The 17,292-nt window shown below is 41.8% G+C and overlaps 1 protein-coding gene across 1 annotated transcript; it reads right to left on the reverse strand.

The window, feature by feature from the left end:
* Positions 1–732: 732 nt before the first annotated feature.
* Positions 733–8,326, reverse strand: sgms1a (sphingomyelin synthase 1a). Its single transcript, XM_084471036.1, has 5 exons — positions 7,531–8,326; positions 6,019–6,136; positions 5,221–5,374; positions 3,968–4,134; positions 733–3,422 (listed from the first exon to the last, which is right to left on the reverse strand). The coding sequence occupies exons 1-5, from the start codon at positions 8,184–8,186 to the stop codon at positions 3,246–3,248; spliced, it is 1,272 nt and encodes a 423-aa protein (XP_084327162.1). The 5' UTR covers positions 8,187–8,326; the 3' UTR covers positions 733–3,245.
* Between the last annotated feature and the right edge of the window lie 8,966 nt (positions 8,327–17,292).

Genomic DNA, 17,292 nt, shown 5'->3' on the forward strand with positions numbered 1-17,292 from the left:
TTTTTTTGTTCTTTCACGGCAAGATTTACGAGGTCCTTTTTGCTCCCAATGGCTCGCTACTCCAAGTGCACCACAAACTCAACTAAACTCCCGACATTGTATAATAAACACAGGGGAGCCTCTGCATCTGAGGAAGTATCTGCTATTAATAACACTTCTAATGTAGGCCTATATTCTAAGATGTATGATAATGCAAATATGTCTTTCATGAAATATAATATGGGCAGCAGTTCAGTTTGACAGGTAGCCCCAATAAATGGTTAGCAGTAGAAAAACTAGCTGTGCAATTTTGGGACTACTAAATTGTGTTTATAGCTTAAACAACACACACATTGAGTCACGTTGTCCCTACTGTATCCATAACAAACTCCTGTGGCATGGTCTTGGTCATGGTTGAGCTTCTCCAACTCCAACACACTCTCGTTTGGCTTCCCTTTTCTATCAATGAAAAAGTGCAGAAATCCTATTTGAATATATTTCAAATACATATCATAATTTGGTATGATCATTTATTTACCCCTATGCATTTCTGTTCGGCAGAAGGCTGAGTTGGTGGTTTTATGAGAGGCTCGTCCTTCTTAGAGAAGAGCCTTTGATGCAACTCAATGTGTCCATCTACTGGAGGACCGCGAATGTGCCCTTCTAGTGAAGTGACAGCATACCACGTGGGGAATCATAGTATTTGACACGGAGGCTTCAACTACAATGTATAGTAAAATCTTTAATTCAAAATCCAGGTAGTATCCTCTGTCATATTTACTAATTGTAGCATACAAACTTGTTGCACATAGAAAGTGACAAATCACATAATTAATTCACAGATAAACATAGATCAATGTAAAACAAAAAAAAACTTTCCAATACTTCAGAAAAACAAAATCTGGCTAAACTGGCATTTAACAGGGCAACTAGTAGGAAAATATATCAATTGTATTATTAATATTGTAATTTGATATATATATATATATTATATTATATATATACACAATTTTTCATTTGCCATTAAAGTCCTAACTTGGGACGTGTCAACAGTTCTCTGGCTTTGCCTGAAAATATTTGAAATATTTGAATTAAAAATCACCCTTTACAGGAGTTATGTGGTGTGCTCATAAACACAGTTGAAGAGACGGTTTACACATTCCAGAGCCCACTGCTTCGCGTTTGCACACTGGGAACAGTGGTTCTCGTTCTTCACCCAGTCTCACAGTTAGACTGTGGGACTGGTACCGCCATATCCAACAACGACAACAAACGTTACTTTTATCAAAAAAAAGTTATGACCAAACTCGAGGTCATATCCCTTCTATCCATCCATTCACGATTAAGTGCTGTAACCTCTGAAATGTATCCTGTTTGATTTTCGTCAGGAATTTCTGTGAGAAAAGATTGTAAAAAGGAAACAAGCCCTTGACTCTGTAGGCCTAGGATGTTTGCTTGGTTGGCTTCTAAAGTAAGGTATATTTGGGTACAATTTCAATGGCAAAAAAGTGGTTCATAATCAAGATTTTAGGTATTTCTAGAAACGCTCAATTGTTTTTCGTTTACAGTGTCATGATTAAACAAATGTGATTACGATAAAATGTGAGGGTTCTTTGCCACGAAGGTGTGCTCAGGACAATTTAAAATTAAATATTGAACACAATTTCACATTCATGGAAAACCGTTCTGCACCAATCTCCAACCATCCCTGTGCATATCTGACCTGGCCCCATGGCCAAGGCGTTTGGAGTTTAGCAGGACATTTGGCTAACTACGCTATGTATGTTAGGTGGAATCGACTTTGGCGTAAAACTTGGTATGAAGCATTATCAAACACAAAGACTCTCTCTCTTAACTAATCAGGTTGGTAACGGAATCCGCAAGGAAGGGGGGGGGGGGAAGTATATACGATTAGAACTATCACATACACACATACCCAATACAAACATGCTCAAAAACTTTTCGGTCCCCCGAAAGGATCCGGTTTCACAGTTACAACATTCCCCATAATAACCTTTTGTCACGTTGAATAAAAATGGTACAATTATTACAGCTGGAAGCTTTCCCTCTGTACCACCGAATACAAATCAAACAAAAACTAAACGAGATGGTTCATGCATTCATAAGCGGAAAAAAACCTTGTAAAATTGAAGGCTCCTTGAGGCCGCATTCATCTCCCAATCAGGTACCAAGTCTGGGGCTTCAGAAACCTCTTCCGTACAGGCAGCAACAAGAGTGGTAAACAAATCCAAGACATTAACAAATATAATCGTTAACATTTTTCCCCATTTTTTTTCTATCTTACCCATTTCACCACATCTATGAATGAAGCCATCTCACATTATGTACAAGACGTTTAAAATATATAGTGTACATGTTGAGGTTGAAAAGGAAATATGCAAGACAATAAATAGATGCTGAGCCAAGCTTGACTCAAACAAACATGTCAAAGATTAAGATAAACGTTGATATACAAACGGGATATATTGTTTCTTTGCACTCGATTTTGGGAAGACCTATCTCAAAGGTAAGGCTGGCATAATTATTCATACATTCATGCGAACTATCAACCGTTTAATAACTTCATGCCACCTTGTGGACACGTCCACATTTAATTTATCTGTTGCACAATCTAGGAAAGGAAGGCACTGGAATAATGCTATAAACCACGTCTGATTAAGTCTGCTCTCCGTTCTCTATCTTGAAATATGTAAAAATCTAAAAAAGCATTGGTTTGGAAATCATTTTCTGAAAAATAAAGTTGAGTTAACTACAAAATTATTATTTTTGTTGCCATCTAACTTTTTGCAAGTATAGTTTAGAAAAGGTTATTTGCTATAAAAAAAAATGAACTGCTTATGGCATTTGATCAAATTAACGTTGATTGACACTACTTGCATTGAAAAAATAAACAAACATTTAAAACCAACACGAAAGTATGCAGTTTTGTGTCACCAAAACGTATGCAGAAGTCGGTGTGGCTGTAAAACAAGAATGAAAATTTCGAAAACTTTAAACGGGGGAAAACACACTAGTAAAACAAGTAAAACAAAATTAAAGGTTGATTATACATTAATAGTGCCAAGTATCATCAGATATTTTGTCTTTTAGATACAATACAGCAAAAATATGCAATGTTAAGAAAGTCATGGGTCACAGTGCAAACCATTTAAACAGGGATGTGTTAGCCACGGGCGCTAACACTAGCTATGAGATGTGAAAGGTCAGCCCTATAGATTTCAATGTTGGGGGGGGGGGAGGAGGGGTCAGTGGACTTCCAGTTTGCTATATTGTACGTTCCGGTTCCAATGGGACAGTCTCCATGACAACGGCAACTGGTAGTTCCGAGGGACTATGCCGTTGACGTTCTCTTCAAAGTACTGGAAGAGTCTGTACCACCACACCCGAGAGAAAGGGTTGCTCTGGGACGTCTCTTTAAGGGACTGGAATGGAAACACAAAGAACGTTTTGATTAAACGTTGTTTTTTTTACATTTTTCATCAACTTACCATGCTGCATTGAGAATATCCTGAACAACTCCTGTTTGAATGCAGCCGATCATAGACAACCCCTGTCTTACTAAGATCATTACATTCACAATGAATCAGGCATTGTGCCGGAAATGCCAGTTCAACCAATTCATTTTAATGGGGTTAGTGCGTTTAATCTGCGGCGGTGCAGAATGCGGTTGCGGGAAAGGGCGCAGCCGGGGCTGCGTGTTGTCCTTTCCAGAGCTGCAACCCTGCCATGAGGGAGTGGTTTAAGGTCACAACATGATGTCACACAAATGGAGCCATGAAGTGACACTCCCACATTGCCGCAGCAGTTTAGGGTAATTGCCACAACGCCTCATCCAGTGTGAAAATGAACCCTTACAGCTTACACCAATCAGACACAACACCCATCTGACTGTAGCCGACAGAATCAACTCTGTATCAGGCCTTTTTTGGGTTAGATCTCTTAGATTTGAGATGGAGGCAGAACTCACCTGCTGGTTGGCCAGAGTGTGGTACCACCAGAAGAGGCGGGTTGTGATGAAGTATGCCACCACCACATCCACAGTGTAGTGGTCGTGGGCCAGCAGGATGCAGAAGATACCAACAGCACTCAGGGTCCAGCATATCCAGTGGTACCACCAGAGTCTCTTTGGAGAATCTGCCATTGCAACAAAGAAAAGGTTGTCAAATATAGATTTAGATAAAGTACTCAACAAGTCTTGCTCAAGTGAAAAGGCCAGGGTAAGGACTCTGTAAAAGATTCACGTCAGTAAACTGGTTGGTCATGGAGGTCGGTTGGGCAATAGAAAGTGTCTATGTTAACACTGTAAATATAATTTCCTCTGTCTTCCTTTAAAAATAATATAAATAACTATTCCTATTGATGCTACCAGCCGTCCCTAGATGTCATCTAGGGACAGAGCTATTATTCTAAATTCTTTGTAATGCCACATTATGTAAAGTTAACGCAAACGCGTCATTCTTCCACCTAAATTCTATCACCCAACTTGATAAGGTGATAAGAATTGTGCAGGAGAGAAAATGTTTACATCAAAACTATCTCTGAACATGGTTATCAGTGAGATAAGAGATTGCACAAGAAAATGCCTCCACATATTTTCATTAGTATTCAAACCGAAGTACAAGCTCCGTAACCTTAGTTAAAGCATTTTGAAAAACAGAGCATGCCTTTTGCTTTTCTTCAAAAAGAAAATGCATTAATTTCCCAATGCGCTCTTTCTTGTACCATAAATCAGTGTTTTTTCTTAAACTTTTAAGCTCCATAGCTGTTGTATGATCAACTCAAGTGCAGTACAGCCAGAACCACTAGGGGCCGCCACAAATGCCAAAACTATATATATTGGATTTAATGATATGAACATGTTTACAGCTGTGGGTTCATGTATTATTCACTACTACTGTACATTTAGTCAAAATAACATCTATTAATCTTTTCCTGTCACATTTCATCCGATGAGGTTTAGGCCTGTGGTATAAAACTGTGGCTATAAAACCTGTTTTAGTCACCAGGAAGCCAATTTTATCAAATGCAAATTCATCAGCATTTATTGTTGGGTCCAAAATGATGGACCGAATTACCCTGTTTTTCCTTTGACACAATTAATCAGGTTTTATGTTTTCATATAAAATAAGAATGGTACAAATTCTACACTTTCTCAATGAAAAAGAGGAACACGTCCATGCGATATAAACAGGCCGCTGAACTGCTGGCAGCGGAACTTACACTCTTTAATGAAGAGATACGTTAGCGTAAGCATGACTGTGTGCCCACTGTACAGGTAATCGCCACACATGGTGTGGGATCCGGTGATGGACAGCCCGCCGCCTGCAATCATCTTCATTATCCTCCTCATCTGGACCTCCCAGTTCCCCATGAGCTGGAAAAACAGTCACACAAATAAAACCAAAGTCATTTCTTCAGGCATAGACAAACAGTTAAGCAGAGCTTGGGATGGAGGAGGTTAGTTTGGTATCACATGTCATTTATTTTGGCCTAGACCGAACAGCTTGGCAAAAAGAAAGTTAGTTTGGTATGGAATAGTCTGCCATGTGCGCAGAGACAGACAGGATTTCTTTAACATAAAGCAATCTGAAAAACTAAGGGGAACAATCGAGCTAGACTATTTCGTAGTGTAAGGGAGTGCTGCTTGTCATCGCGCTCTGCAAGATCAACTCTGTTTCCCTGAAGAATCCCGGGAAATTTGGGTCCACTTGTACAATTTGAAGACCGCAAATCCGAGGTTAACGACATCAATGGTCCGACCTTTTCTGGGAAACAGTACCATCTAATATAAGAGAAAAGTCCAGCAGGACGGTTCACCTTTAACCTCCACTCCAGGCAACAACAACATGGTCATCTCAATCAGATCCATCTCAGCACACGTACGTACATATTGTGAATGCATATTCAAAGCTTTAACAATGCTTTCCCAATCGTTGTTCGAAAGATGACTGCATTAAAAAGGCAGCCTATTCTTCATTACACTCTAGATCTATATATAGACAATGAGCCCCATCCTACCTTTGGAGAGCACTTGAAGTGCATGCCAGGAACAGGCAGGGTGGTTATATACATGGTGACACAGCGGTACAAGTACAGTGTCCCCACAATGAAGAAGAACCGTCGGCCAATGATAGACCTGCAAAAGAACAAAGACATGTTTTAAAAACTAGTAGTAGTGGCATGCCCTGGACGGTTCTCAGCCTCATTTGTAAGCCACTTTGGATAAAAAGGCCTGCAGAATGACTCAAGGGAAATTCTAAATTTTAATAATGTAGATCATAGCTTACAAGTATATTGAACGCAATTGTGGTATCAAATAAATCAATCAATCAATAAAATAATTACAAACCATGGAGCGAATGTCCATGGACTTAACACATACACTGCGATTTCCCTTAAATAATGACTTTCATTTTATCTGCATCAATGTACATATTTGACTGCTTTAGGCCGCAAATATCAGTTTACACAATCACAATCACAATCTGGTATCTTTATCATAGTCACCATGGACACTGGACGTTGCAGGATATGTCGGAGGTAACAGCTTATTTAGGTTTATCAGCGGTCGATGGATTATCCGAGAGGTTTAAGCTTCCAAGACACTTCTAGTCAGGGGTGCACAGAACTGGTACGCAAGTACACATACGCGCCCATAATCAGGGATACGTAACATCACTTGTGTCACTAAACTACTAACGGGAGATCAAATAATTTTTTTGAAAAAACAAAATACATTGAGCAGTTACTTTGGAGTTCGCCAACTGCAAAGAAACGGCAAATGGAGCCGGAGCAGGAGAATTTTTTTTTTTTTTCGAAAAGTGGCACCAAGATATGCCATGGCTCAAACGTATGATGAGCGCATTGAAACGCTGTGCACCGCCGCGCAAACACTGGAGAACAGCGCAAAATCAGCTGGTCGCAACGTTCCTTACTGTGAGACATTCAATCGCTCCGTGGTCAGTCGCTCCTGCTGCAGTTTTATTAAAAGTTGGAGCAAAAAACGCTGGTGTGCTCAAGAAAATGTAATCTCCTTTGTGAAACTGGGTTTCATAAGATCAGATGTTGTGTGAGGCTATGTGTGGGGTGCGTACCAAACACCATCTCCTGTAGTAACCCACTAAAAAAAGTTATGTGCACCCCTGCTTATAGTATAACGCAATGGTGTGTGGCACATTTCATATAAGGCATCGCTCAGTACAACACTCAATGAAGTCTTTAAAAAAGTACCACAAATAGAATGTTGCCTTGGGGATATCACAGCCCCCTCCTTCTAGGGGGCCTCCTTTCATCTCAAAATATTGTTTTTGTGATGAACCCAAACTGTTATGGTGAACTACGTATGTGGCATTATGAATTCCATACACTGCACCGTTAACAGAAACGTGTACAAAATAAAGACTATAATACACTATAGAACTAACTATAATACAACATTAGAGTGTTATGGATAAAAACACGAAAAAAACAAGATCAGGCTTTTCACCAGACATTCCCTTTCACAGGCTCACAGGCTGAAGGCGTCTGTACCTGTATTTGAGGAAGGTCCACTGTACGATCCACAGCCCCACCAGCAGCATGCCGTTGATCTCGCAGATGGAGAAGGCCCACTCCACGCGGTCGAACAGGTCGAAGAACTTGTCCGGGAGGGGGGGCGTGTGCTCCTTGGTGGGCACCCGCTCGTGCACCAGCGAGATGACCACGGTGGTGGTCACGAAGCAGACCACCGCGTACAGGAACGCCACCGCCGTCTTGCCCCACTCCGACGGGAAGTGGGAGCGCGAGGCGGAGGTGGTGACGGGCGCGGCGGAGGCGCTCATGTTGGGGATGGGGATGTGCACCATCTCGTGGCGCACGCCGTTGAGCCGCTGCGGCAGCGGTGTGCCATTCGCCTCGGCCTTCCACGCGCCGTTGGGCACGTGTCCGTTGGCGTGTCCGTTGGGCAGGTGGCCACGGTGCGCCGCGGCGATGTGCGCCGCGATCCGCCGCGTCTCCAGCCGCTCCAGCAGCTGCCGCCCGCCGTCGGACGACACCAGCTTCAGTGGCGGCGAGCGGAAGTCGGCCTCGGTCAGCCGCAGGAGGGCGGCGCCGTCCGCGCCTCCCAGGGCCTCGCAGTACTCCTGCATGCCCTCCTCGCACAGCCACCTCAACACGTCCTGCTCCGACCACTCCGTCACGTCCTTCATCACCTCGGAGGACGGGGAGGGGGTCGTCGTCGTCGTCGCTCAAGGGGAGACAATGGAAGGGGTTCTCACCGGTGGGAGGCTTGAGACTCTAGGGGTCAGCGGCGAGTTCTCGCGAGGTATGGCGCATGGTGTTCCCTGGATCATTAAAGACCATGGAACCACCAACACCGCCACCACCACCACCACCACCACCACCGCCGCTGTCCTCTCCGTCACTGTCGAAGTCGTCTCCCGCGTGGTTGAAGGTTGAGTTTGTAGCCCAAGGTTCTGGCTATGGGAGGTTCTTCATCTCATCGGCTTTCTGAAGGTCATCCGTCCTGTAAATCCCAGATAATTCAAGAAAAGAGGAAACAGGACATGAAACACGATGCGTTGCACTTTCCTTTCACTTCACTTTTCTGTTGCCAGGGGTTACGGCTATACAGCTCATGACATGACATATAGTGAGTCAACGATAAACCACAACCACAAGATTGTGCTTACCGGTCACTTGGCAGTGTTCTAAATCACAGAAAAATACACAAAAAACATTGACAATGGCTCCCCACAAGATCAATTTCCGAGTGTATGAATTATTTACATCATTCAAAGAGCTTGAAAAAAAAAAAAAAGAGTACAACAATAACCAAAGCACTCAAGTGACCAGAGGGAGGTTCCCCTATCTTTAATTCCCTCAGCAGGGAAATACTTTGACGTGATTCCCTAGTCCCTACATCCCGTGTTCTTCAGTCATGACTACAAAGAGTAACAAACTTTATCCGTCGCTATACAAATGAATCATCATCAACAGCCTTTTTCCTTTATCATCCATTTAGAGTCTAGAGCACTACTAAAGTGCTACATAGAGGCTTGTTAAGACCACCCAAACTGATCAAAGCACGATCCATCACTACAAATACAAACAACCCAAGGTTCAGTGTTGCCATTAACAATGCAGTGGCCCCACATGTGGCAGGTGCAAGGCCAAACATGGCATTCATATTTATACATGTATGTAGGATAAAATATATGGAAATAAATGTACACAAAGGACGACAGTGCTATAAATGGGAGTGTTAGGATCAGCTGCTGGCCAAGGCTGACGGCTGGAGCCTGTGGGAGCAGAGGAGAAGGGAGGAGAAGAAGAAGGAGGGGGGGGAGGAGGAACAGATATCCAGCTGAAACTCATCAAATAGGTTGAAGGTCAGCACCCCCCCCCCCCCCCCATCACAACATCTTGGCCCACACTGCACACAGTTTACCAGTAAACAGCTCGAAACACTGGTGAGTCAGATGACAGGAAATGGAAAGTCTCCAAGTCATACGTTATTACGAATAGACATGGATATCATGTTTGACATGACATATACAAACCATAATAGTACAAAGTAGTAGTAGTAGTAGTTACAGAGATCCACACTAAAGTAGAGTCAAACCTGAATCAAGCTGTGTTCCCAACCTCACCCAACTAGTGTTCCCCTGGTACTGTGACCTTTTTACAGTTAACTACTTTGTTTTGCTTAAGGGCTGAGACTACTATTGACCCTCACCAGAGGGTGTTTCTACTCTGCACTTTTATGTTGTTGACTTTGTGTTTGTTGCACTCATTGTCTACCATCTAGTCCTGTTCTGCACGTTCTCAAACCATTTAAGATCAGATTACAGATAACAACATTGGCTATACTGTCTTGACTCAAGCTAGTATAAAAACAATGGCAACAGGCACAAAGCTTACCAATTAGCATTAGCCTATGATGAACAAGTCTCATGTAGCTTAAACAGAACCAAAGCAGGACTAAGCTAATGGATTTATCATGGGATAGTCTACAGCTAGAGCTCACACAAACACCTGCCATCGCAGCCACCTGCTGTCTTGACCCGACCACACTCTGCCTCCAATGTTATTAACAAACGCTGGATAATATTTGACACAAACTCTAGAAAGGGGTTAAAATAATAAAGTCAAATCAATAAATAGATAGCTTAGAGCATAGTGAGAGAAAACTACAGGAGGGAACTGATAGCAGAGCCGTTCTGATTGGCTAGCTACAGATCTCAGAAGTGGGGGAGGGGGAAGGAAAGCAAGAGAACATACAGCATTCTGTTTACAATGTATAATTAAGTTAAGAGTAATGATTGTAAAGCGGTGCAGCCTGTAAGGGACCTTTGCTCCGCTAAGTGTGCAAACCAAACTTTATCAACCTCAAGTCTGCAGGGAGTGACTCAATAACAGAAAAGCATAGAACCAAGACACATAAACTTAAGACTACTTATGCATGTGTTTAAAAATATACACAGTAAATGTACATGAACGTGTGTGTACGCAACCAATCAACCCAAACAACAATAAACTAAACTACAAGACAGGAGCAGAACTAAAATACTAAAGTACAAATCCACAAGGTCATCCAGGTCTAAATACAAACCTCAGACGCTCTTTGTGTTCAAATAATATTTGAACATAAAGAGCTTCAAACAGGGGCTTGTTATAAATGAGATGGCCAATATGGCTTTTAGGCTTGGGTGACCGCTATAAACCCTATGGAAACTGTGGCATGGGGTTACTCGAATGACCTGGGAATAGTTTACAAAGTGTACAGAAAGCATAACTCTGTAGTTAGTAAGAGAGCAGTTGTCTGTTACCTTTAGGAGGTCCGTTTCCACATGTTTACAGTTACAATAGCACTTAGGTCATGCAAATGCAGTTGAGCTTCGCTGTTGATTCGATTTGATTCTGTTTTCTCTGCAGACAAAGTGCAAATCAACAAATACATGGGCTGTGTGTTGTTGAAGAATACCCAATATGCTGTTGTACGCAGCTTATAGCTTCCATCTTTAGAATAAGGCAGAAATGTGCACCTTCAACTGGATTGCAGCATTTCCATGAGTTCCTTTTTCATTTTAGACTGAAAGGATCAAGGGGATATGAGCCACTGTTTACTTGGGGAAACCATATTCAAAACAGGAGGCCTATTTGAGGAAATACAGCGCTCTGACAGAAATCTACCACACCAGAACCCTTTAGTGCACGTATCATACGACATAGGATAAGCCGTGGTTAAGGTACAAACATTAAACCTTTGAAAGACTGAAATGAGTACCAATCTAAAAAAGTCACACAGCAGCAATGGCGTATAAATACCCAACTCAGGTGTGGGGGTCCAACAGCACAGTAAGGTGTAGCCAAGTTATCTGCACCTTGACAGACCCCCAAAGGACCTCTGCTAAGTAAGCCAAGGTTTGCCTCGGACAATGGTTCCGCCATTGGAATATTCTACTTCACCGCAGTCTGAGGCAATGTGTTGAACAAACACACGTTAAACCCAATGTCCCCACTCTCATTCACAAGCAATGGCATGCTTTTCAGGAATCCAGGCAGCTACGTTCTTGACTCTCTCTCTTGTGTGTGTGTGTGTGTGTGTGTGTGTGTGTGTGTGTGTGTGTGTGTGTGTGTGTGTGTGTGTGTGTGTGTGTGTGTGTGTGTGTGTGTGTGTGTGTGTGTGTGTGTGTGTGTGTGTGTGTGTTTCCAGTCACAACACCAAGCCAGGCTCACATATCCAACTGTCAATGATAGTCTATGGAGGTGTTTCACAGGATGGTTCTGGACTTGTTACCCATGAGAAATCGACACAAAGCTGATAAACACAAGGAGTTTAAAGTTTACTTTCAAAGAAATTAACGAAATAACAGTAAATATGTTGTCATGGTTTCAACCATCCTAAACACTTATAAGGTCACGTGTGAACCACACATAACTTACCCCGGCTACACTCCCTTTCAATCCGTTGTTATCTTTGACCTGCTTGAAAAAATACGTGGAGGAGAACGACTCCAAACACGTGGATCCTTTGCCCTACCGGCAATTGACTTTCCCCTGCCTCTTTTGCCCTCACGACAATTCCTGTGTTTTTGGGGAACCGCCCAACAGAGAACTCTTTGCGTTTTAACTGAGGTTTTGTACCTGCCCATCTACTGTGCTTCACAACTCCCCTATACAGTAGCTTGAAAACAATTTCCTCTTCACCCTGTAACGTTATCCACAAGTTCCATATTTCTCTCTGTAACCCAAGCGAAGTGGAGCTGTCAATCAAGTAATGCAATGTCATAAAGATCAGCATTACAAAAACAGTTAATTAGTTAGTTCATAATCAGAAGTTGTACATTACATTTGCCTCAATTATGTTATAAAATCTCTTATCTTGATAAAAGGTCAAAACCAATACTAAGAAAGATGAGGCAGATTACAAAGTCAGACAACAATGGGGTGACATTAAAGCCAAACAAAGAAAAAATCTGGCTCCAGCCAGCCTATTCCTGCCCGTGAATAGAATGCCTTTAAGCCGTGATTTCTTTGACCTTTCTTCCTGTCACCTGTTGGGCGTTTCCTCTTTCTCCAGGTTTTTTTAAACCGTGGTCCCACGAGTATTTGGAAAAAAAAAATAGAAAACGAGTTAGCTACAGGTGCATATGTATCCTTTTACCCCTTGCCTCTTAAAGCTCCACACAGGGCCGGCGGAAAGAGCAAAGCAAATATTGACCCAACACTGTTCTGTAGCATCATGTCAGCTGCACATTTCACAGCCTAATGTAGACAGAAAACCAACAATCATTCACACACAGATGGCCTGGCTCTAGTTAAAAGAAAGTTTGTTCTAATTATTGGACAGATTCATCCAAGCGCAATTAACATGTCAGAATCTTAGCAGAAGTTTGCCCCAATGGTTGAACCAATCATGACATCCGACACTGAGGCCTGGAGCGCTCAATAATGGATGGATGATTTGCATTTTGCTCATATCAGCCACCGACTCGCCACAAGTATTCAAACTAGCTTAATCTGTACGGGCACTTAGATCCTAAAAAAGAATGGTCCGGAGCCTTAACATCTAGCAAGCTAGCGGTACGGTTGTAATAATAATTTGGCTATGTTGTTAGTTATTGTGGCCATGTTGTTGTTATAGCCTTAGCTGTCTTGCTTGTCCGATTTCAAAAAGGGGATAGGCCTGGAATACGATCCAGTAAGCTCCGATCAACAGGAACATTGCTCTTGCTGAAATGCTTTTTAACTTATTTATGATTGATCTTATTAATTATAATCATGGTCATTAACTTGTTTTTATGCATTACTCGCTACATACAACCTACAAGGACATGATTGAATTATATCAAGTTAAATATAGATAATCTTGGTGATGGGCGCCAGAGAGATGACAAACTAGGTTTAAACTAGCACTTCACCCAAGCTGCCTCGATTTAAATGACATAAAACATAAACAGTTCCTGGAAAGCAGAGAGAGGTTCACATTAAAAGTGGTTTTGGTGATGTTAATGCCAAGAAAATTAAGTTGTTGAGCCATTTTCCTCAGATAGTAGCCTTGAATTAACTATTGTAGATTGGGAGAGCCGATAGTTCTTTGAGCATTGTGCGACGTACATACTGTGTGAACAGCAGGGTATGGTGGGTCACAAAGGGTTTCATGTTGTGCAACTATCTGATTACAGATATCTGGTCTGGCCTGAAAAAAATGTATCACCACATATTACACCACTACAGGTAACCAGGTATCTATCATGCAGGCCTAGTAGATTCTAAAGGGGCAAAGCGTTGTATTAATAGTTACCTGTAACCCAACTTCTGCAACATAACTCACTTGTCCAAATGTTAGCTTTGTGAGGGGTAATAAATATGTAGTAGGAAGTATGTCTCAACTTTTATCTTTCTGTACAAAAGAATAATCACAGAAATGATATCTCTACATCTCAGCATTACAACAATGCGATTACTCAACAGAACCTGACCATCCACAAAAAAACCTGATCTTGCAAGTTTCCCAGGGGAGGGGACGGAGAGGACAGAAGGTTGCTTACGACGTGGAGGAGGAATACTCTGGAGAGTGTGGCTAAGTAGTGAAATAAACATCATGCAGGCAGGTGTTATCCGCTAATGAGCAAAGCCCCTTGTGACCAGAGCAGTGACTTATTAACATGTCAAGTATAAACACACCCAGCACCACACCATGTCAACAACCTGTCAGAGAGGTGGTATCTATTTTTTTGTGTACCATTACCTATTTATGGATGCCACTATAGCTCACTGGTGGGGACTTCATTGACTAGCATCCATGTTCAGTTGCATTGTAACCCAACACCCTGAGACGGAAGTGAGAACTAGGCAGTATCTGTTGAACGTACAAACGGGTAAATGATGCCACATATCGTTGACAACGGGCGACTCTCACCTTGTGCGGAGGACATTGAAACATTAAATATATATATAGAATGGACAACCGAATGCCTCACTTACAGCAATCCTTCTACTCAACCTAAGGAACTTTTTATTGGTGGAGAGGTTTTCTTTGCTTTAGATCAAACGATTTAATCACTTTTATTGACGGTGCCTCTGAATGGCACAAGGAGAAGGTCCCTAGTCACTCAGGTTAACTACGGTTAAACGTTGAAATGGTTATTACAGACCCGTCTAGATGGGAGGCTAGCAAGTTGGACTTATTTTATGTTATTCTAAAAAGGTATGCAAGATTAATTTAAAATAATCTGAGATCCGGAACACTTGACCTACATATACATCTTTATCTACACTGCAATAAACAAGACAAAAGCATTCGCTGATACTGTAAATAGCCTTACATTTGCTATTATGCCTAGCTGTACATATCACATGTATTTCACTTTTGGGTAAAAAAAGATCATCCATAATCACTAACAACTTGAAGTAACCCAAAAGTACTAGGGATGTTTACCCCACTGGTTAAAAGATTAGTTCTCATACCAGACAGAACAATAACTTTTACATGATGAAGTGACCCAGTAGACCTATGTTAATCAATTCTGAGAATGTTGGCCTATATTGTATAATTCCAGATCACAACACAGAACCATTGTTCAGCATAGGCATTGTTTTCTGCCGACAGTACTTCTACTGTATTATTAGGCCTACACTCAAGACACTGACGATTTGTTGCACCACAGGGAAAATAATCACGGACATGTATTTCCAGGAATGTAGTCTGTCACACAGTATGTATACGTGCTTGGTTTATTCCCATTTGAAAAACATGTACAAGGCCTAATTTAAAACGGTCCCTGCACGTATAAATGCTGGCTTGTTCAAAGTCCGACACGTTTTGCATTGGCAATGAGGCTTGCAATACACGCTGAACTAGAACCACAAAGGACATTAACATTCGCTCATCAGGTCGGCCAGTGTGTGTCACTTAAATTCCTCAGAATCTTTACATCGTAATAGTGATGCCCGTGAACCCGCCCACAGAGAGACCTTTTGACCGCCATCTGTTGTTGTACACCTGTGCCTTGTTTAGTGAAGAACAGTGGCTCTTTTTACCCATGACCTGTGGCTGTTATTTTCTATTTCCCGTGGATGTCCTAAACCAGGGACGTTCGGGTAAATAAAAGGTGTGTCTCTTGTTGATTATTATGATAATAAAAAAGTACCCTATTCAGAACATAAAACAACCACCGACATACGTAAACTTGTGTCCGGGGCCGTAGCCTAGCGTTCTCCCTCAGACGTGACGTTACTCACCGATGACTCGCTTTTACCAGCCTCTCCACTGGGTCACGTTGCCTTGGCAATGCATCGTGTGACTTTAGGACTCACCACACCAAGATACATTCAGATAAGCAAACAGGATTTTCGACGCATTCCTGCATAGCTGGTAATACACACATAGGCCAAGCAACTGTATGACATATATATGCAAATCACGGCTGCAATCCGTTTGGTTGTACCACACATTAATTATAGCCTAGGAAGGCAGGCTACCCTGTAGCTTACAGCAGATCAGACACGGCTTTAAAAGACAGCACTCACTAGTCCAGTATGGATTCATGATCAGAGGGACGTGTTAGCCCGACTATTCTCACAATATCGCCATGCAAGGCCACCTCATATGCCATCCCGATGGGCTAAGAGGTGGCATTCATGACCATAAAGTTCGTACAACGTATCACCCCAAACCACGCTCATTGAAATCGTGTTTATTTAAGAGCCCACTTGACACTTACCGCAAGAGCGTTACATCGGGAAGACTTGTAGCTCAGACCGCCGAAAATTGCATAAGTCGTCGATCTCGTTGTACACAATAAGGCCAACCACAGACCAGTTCAACAGACAGAACTATAGATTAAGTTAAATGTACAACAAGAAAAAAAAAAAAAAAAAAGGGATATGCGGCTCCCGAATCAGCGGCCGGCAGGTATAGTCAGGTAAATGTGGTGGATCCTGTGTTTTCGTGGGTTAGCAGTGTGGGTTGTTGGCGCTACGTAACAGAGTGGGGGGAGTTCCCGTGACGTCATAGCGTCGGACCACGCAGAAAGTGCCCTGCTGGAGCGATGAAGTTGTAATTTTTAATATCCATGTTTATATTTGTTCACTGTCACCCCGGCTGTAATTACTATATACTTACTGTATACTTATTTGTGGTATCTTTTTCATTCTCTTGAACACTAGTGCACATTTTCTACATATATACTTGTTTATGTGAATAAATCAATGGTTTTAACTAGCATTGTTTTTTGGTTTGAGTTTTTTTGTTTTTGTTAATTCGTTCTAGATAGGTCACAGTGTGAACACAATGTAAACACATATGTTTATATTTATTATTTATCTAGGTTTTTTTAAATCTATTTTTTGTTGTTTTCTTTCCATATATATGTATATATATATTTGCTGTTTACAGAGCGTATTTGTTACAACTATTTGCACGGGGGGAAAACGTTGGAAGTCAAGCAGCTTAGCAAATTACCCCATCCCAACAAGACATAATAATGAGCAACACACAAATTAAGAAAAGCTCACCTTACAAAACCCATCGATAGGTCCTTTCATGTCAAAATACCTTAATCATCAAATATGAACGCTACCATCGGACCGTTGATAGTTAGGATTATGTTGTCGGGCTACAGTGTATTATTATAACATTTTGCGGAAATATATCTTTATCTCAAAAATGTGCAACAATCACATAATTATTTATGTGATATTATAGATATTTGCGCATCAACCTCTTCCTCTATGGATACGCGCCTGAGGAAACTCTGTGAATGCTTTTAGCTGGCCATTTTAAAATACCGTCAGCTGACAGTACCA

The sequence above is a fragment of the Micromesistius poutassou genome (genome assembly GCF_964030765.1).
Source record: "Micromesistius poutassou genome assembly, chromosome: 7".
Classification (NCBI taxonomy): Eukaryota; Metazoa; Chordata; class Actinopteri; order Gadiformes; family Gadidae; genus Micromesistius; species Micromesistius poutassou.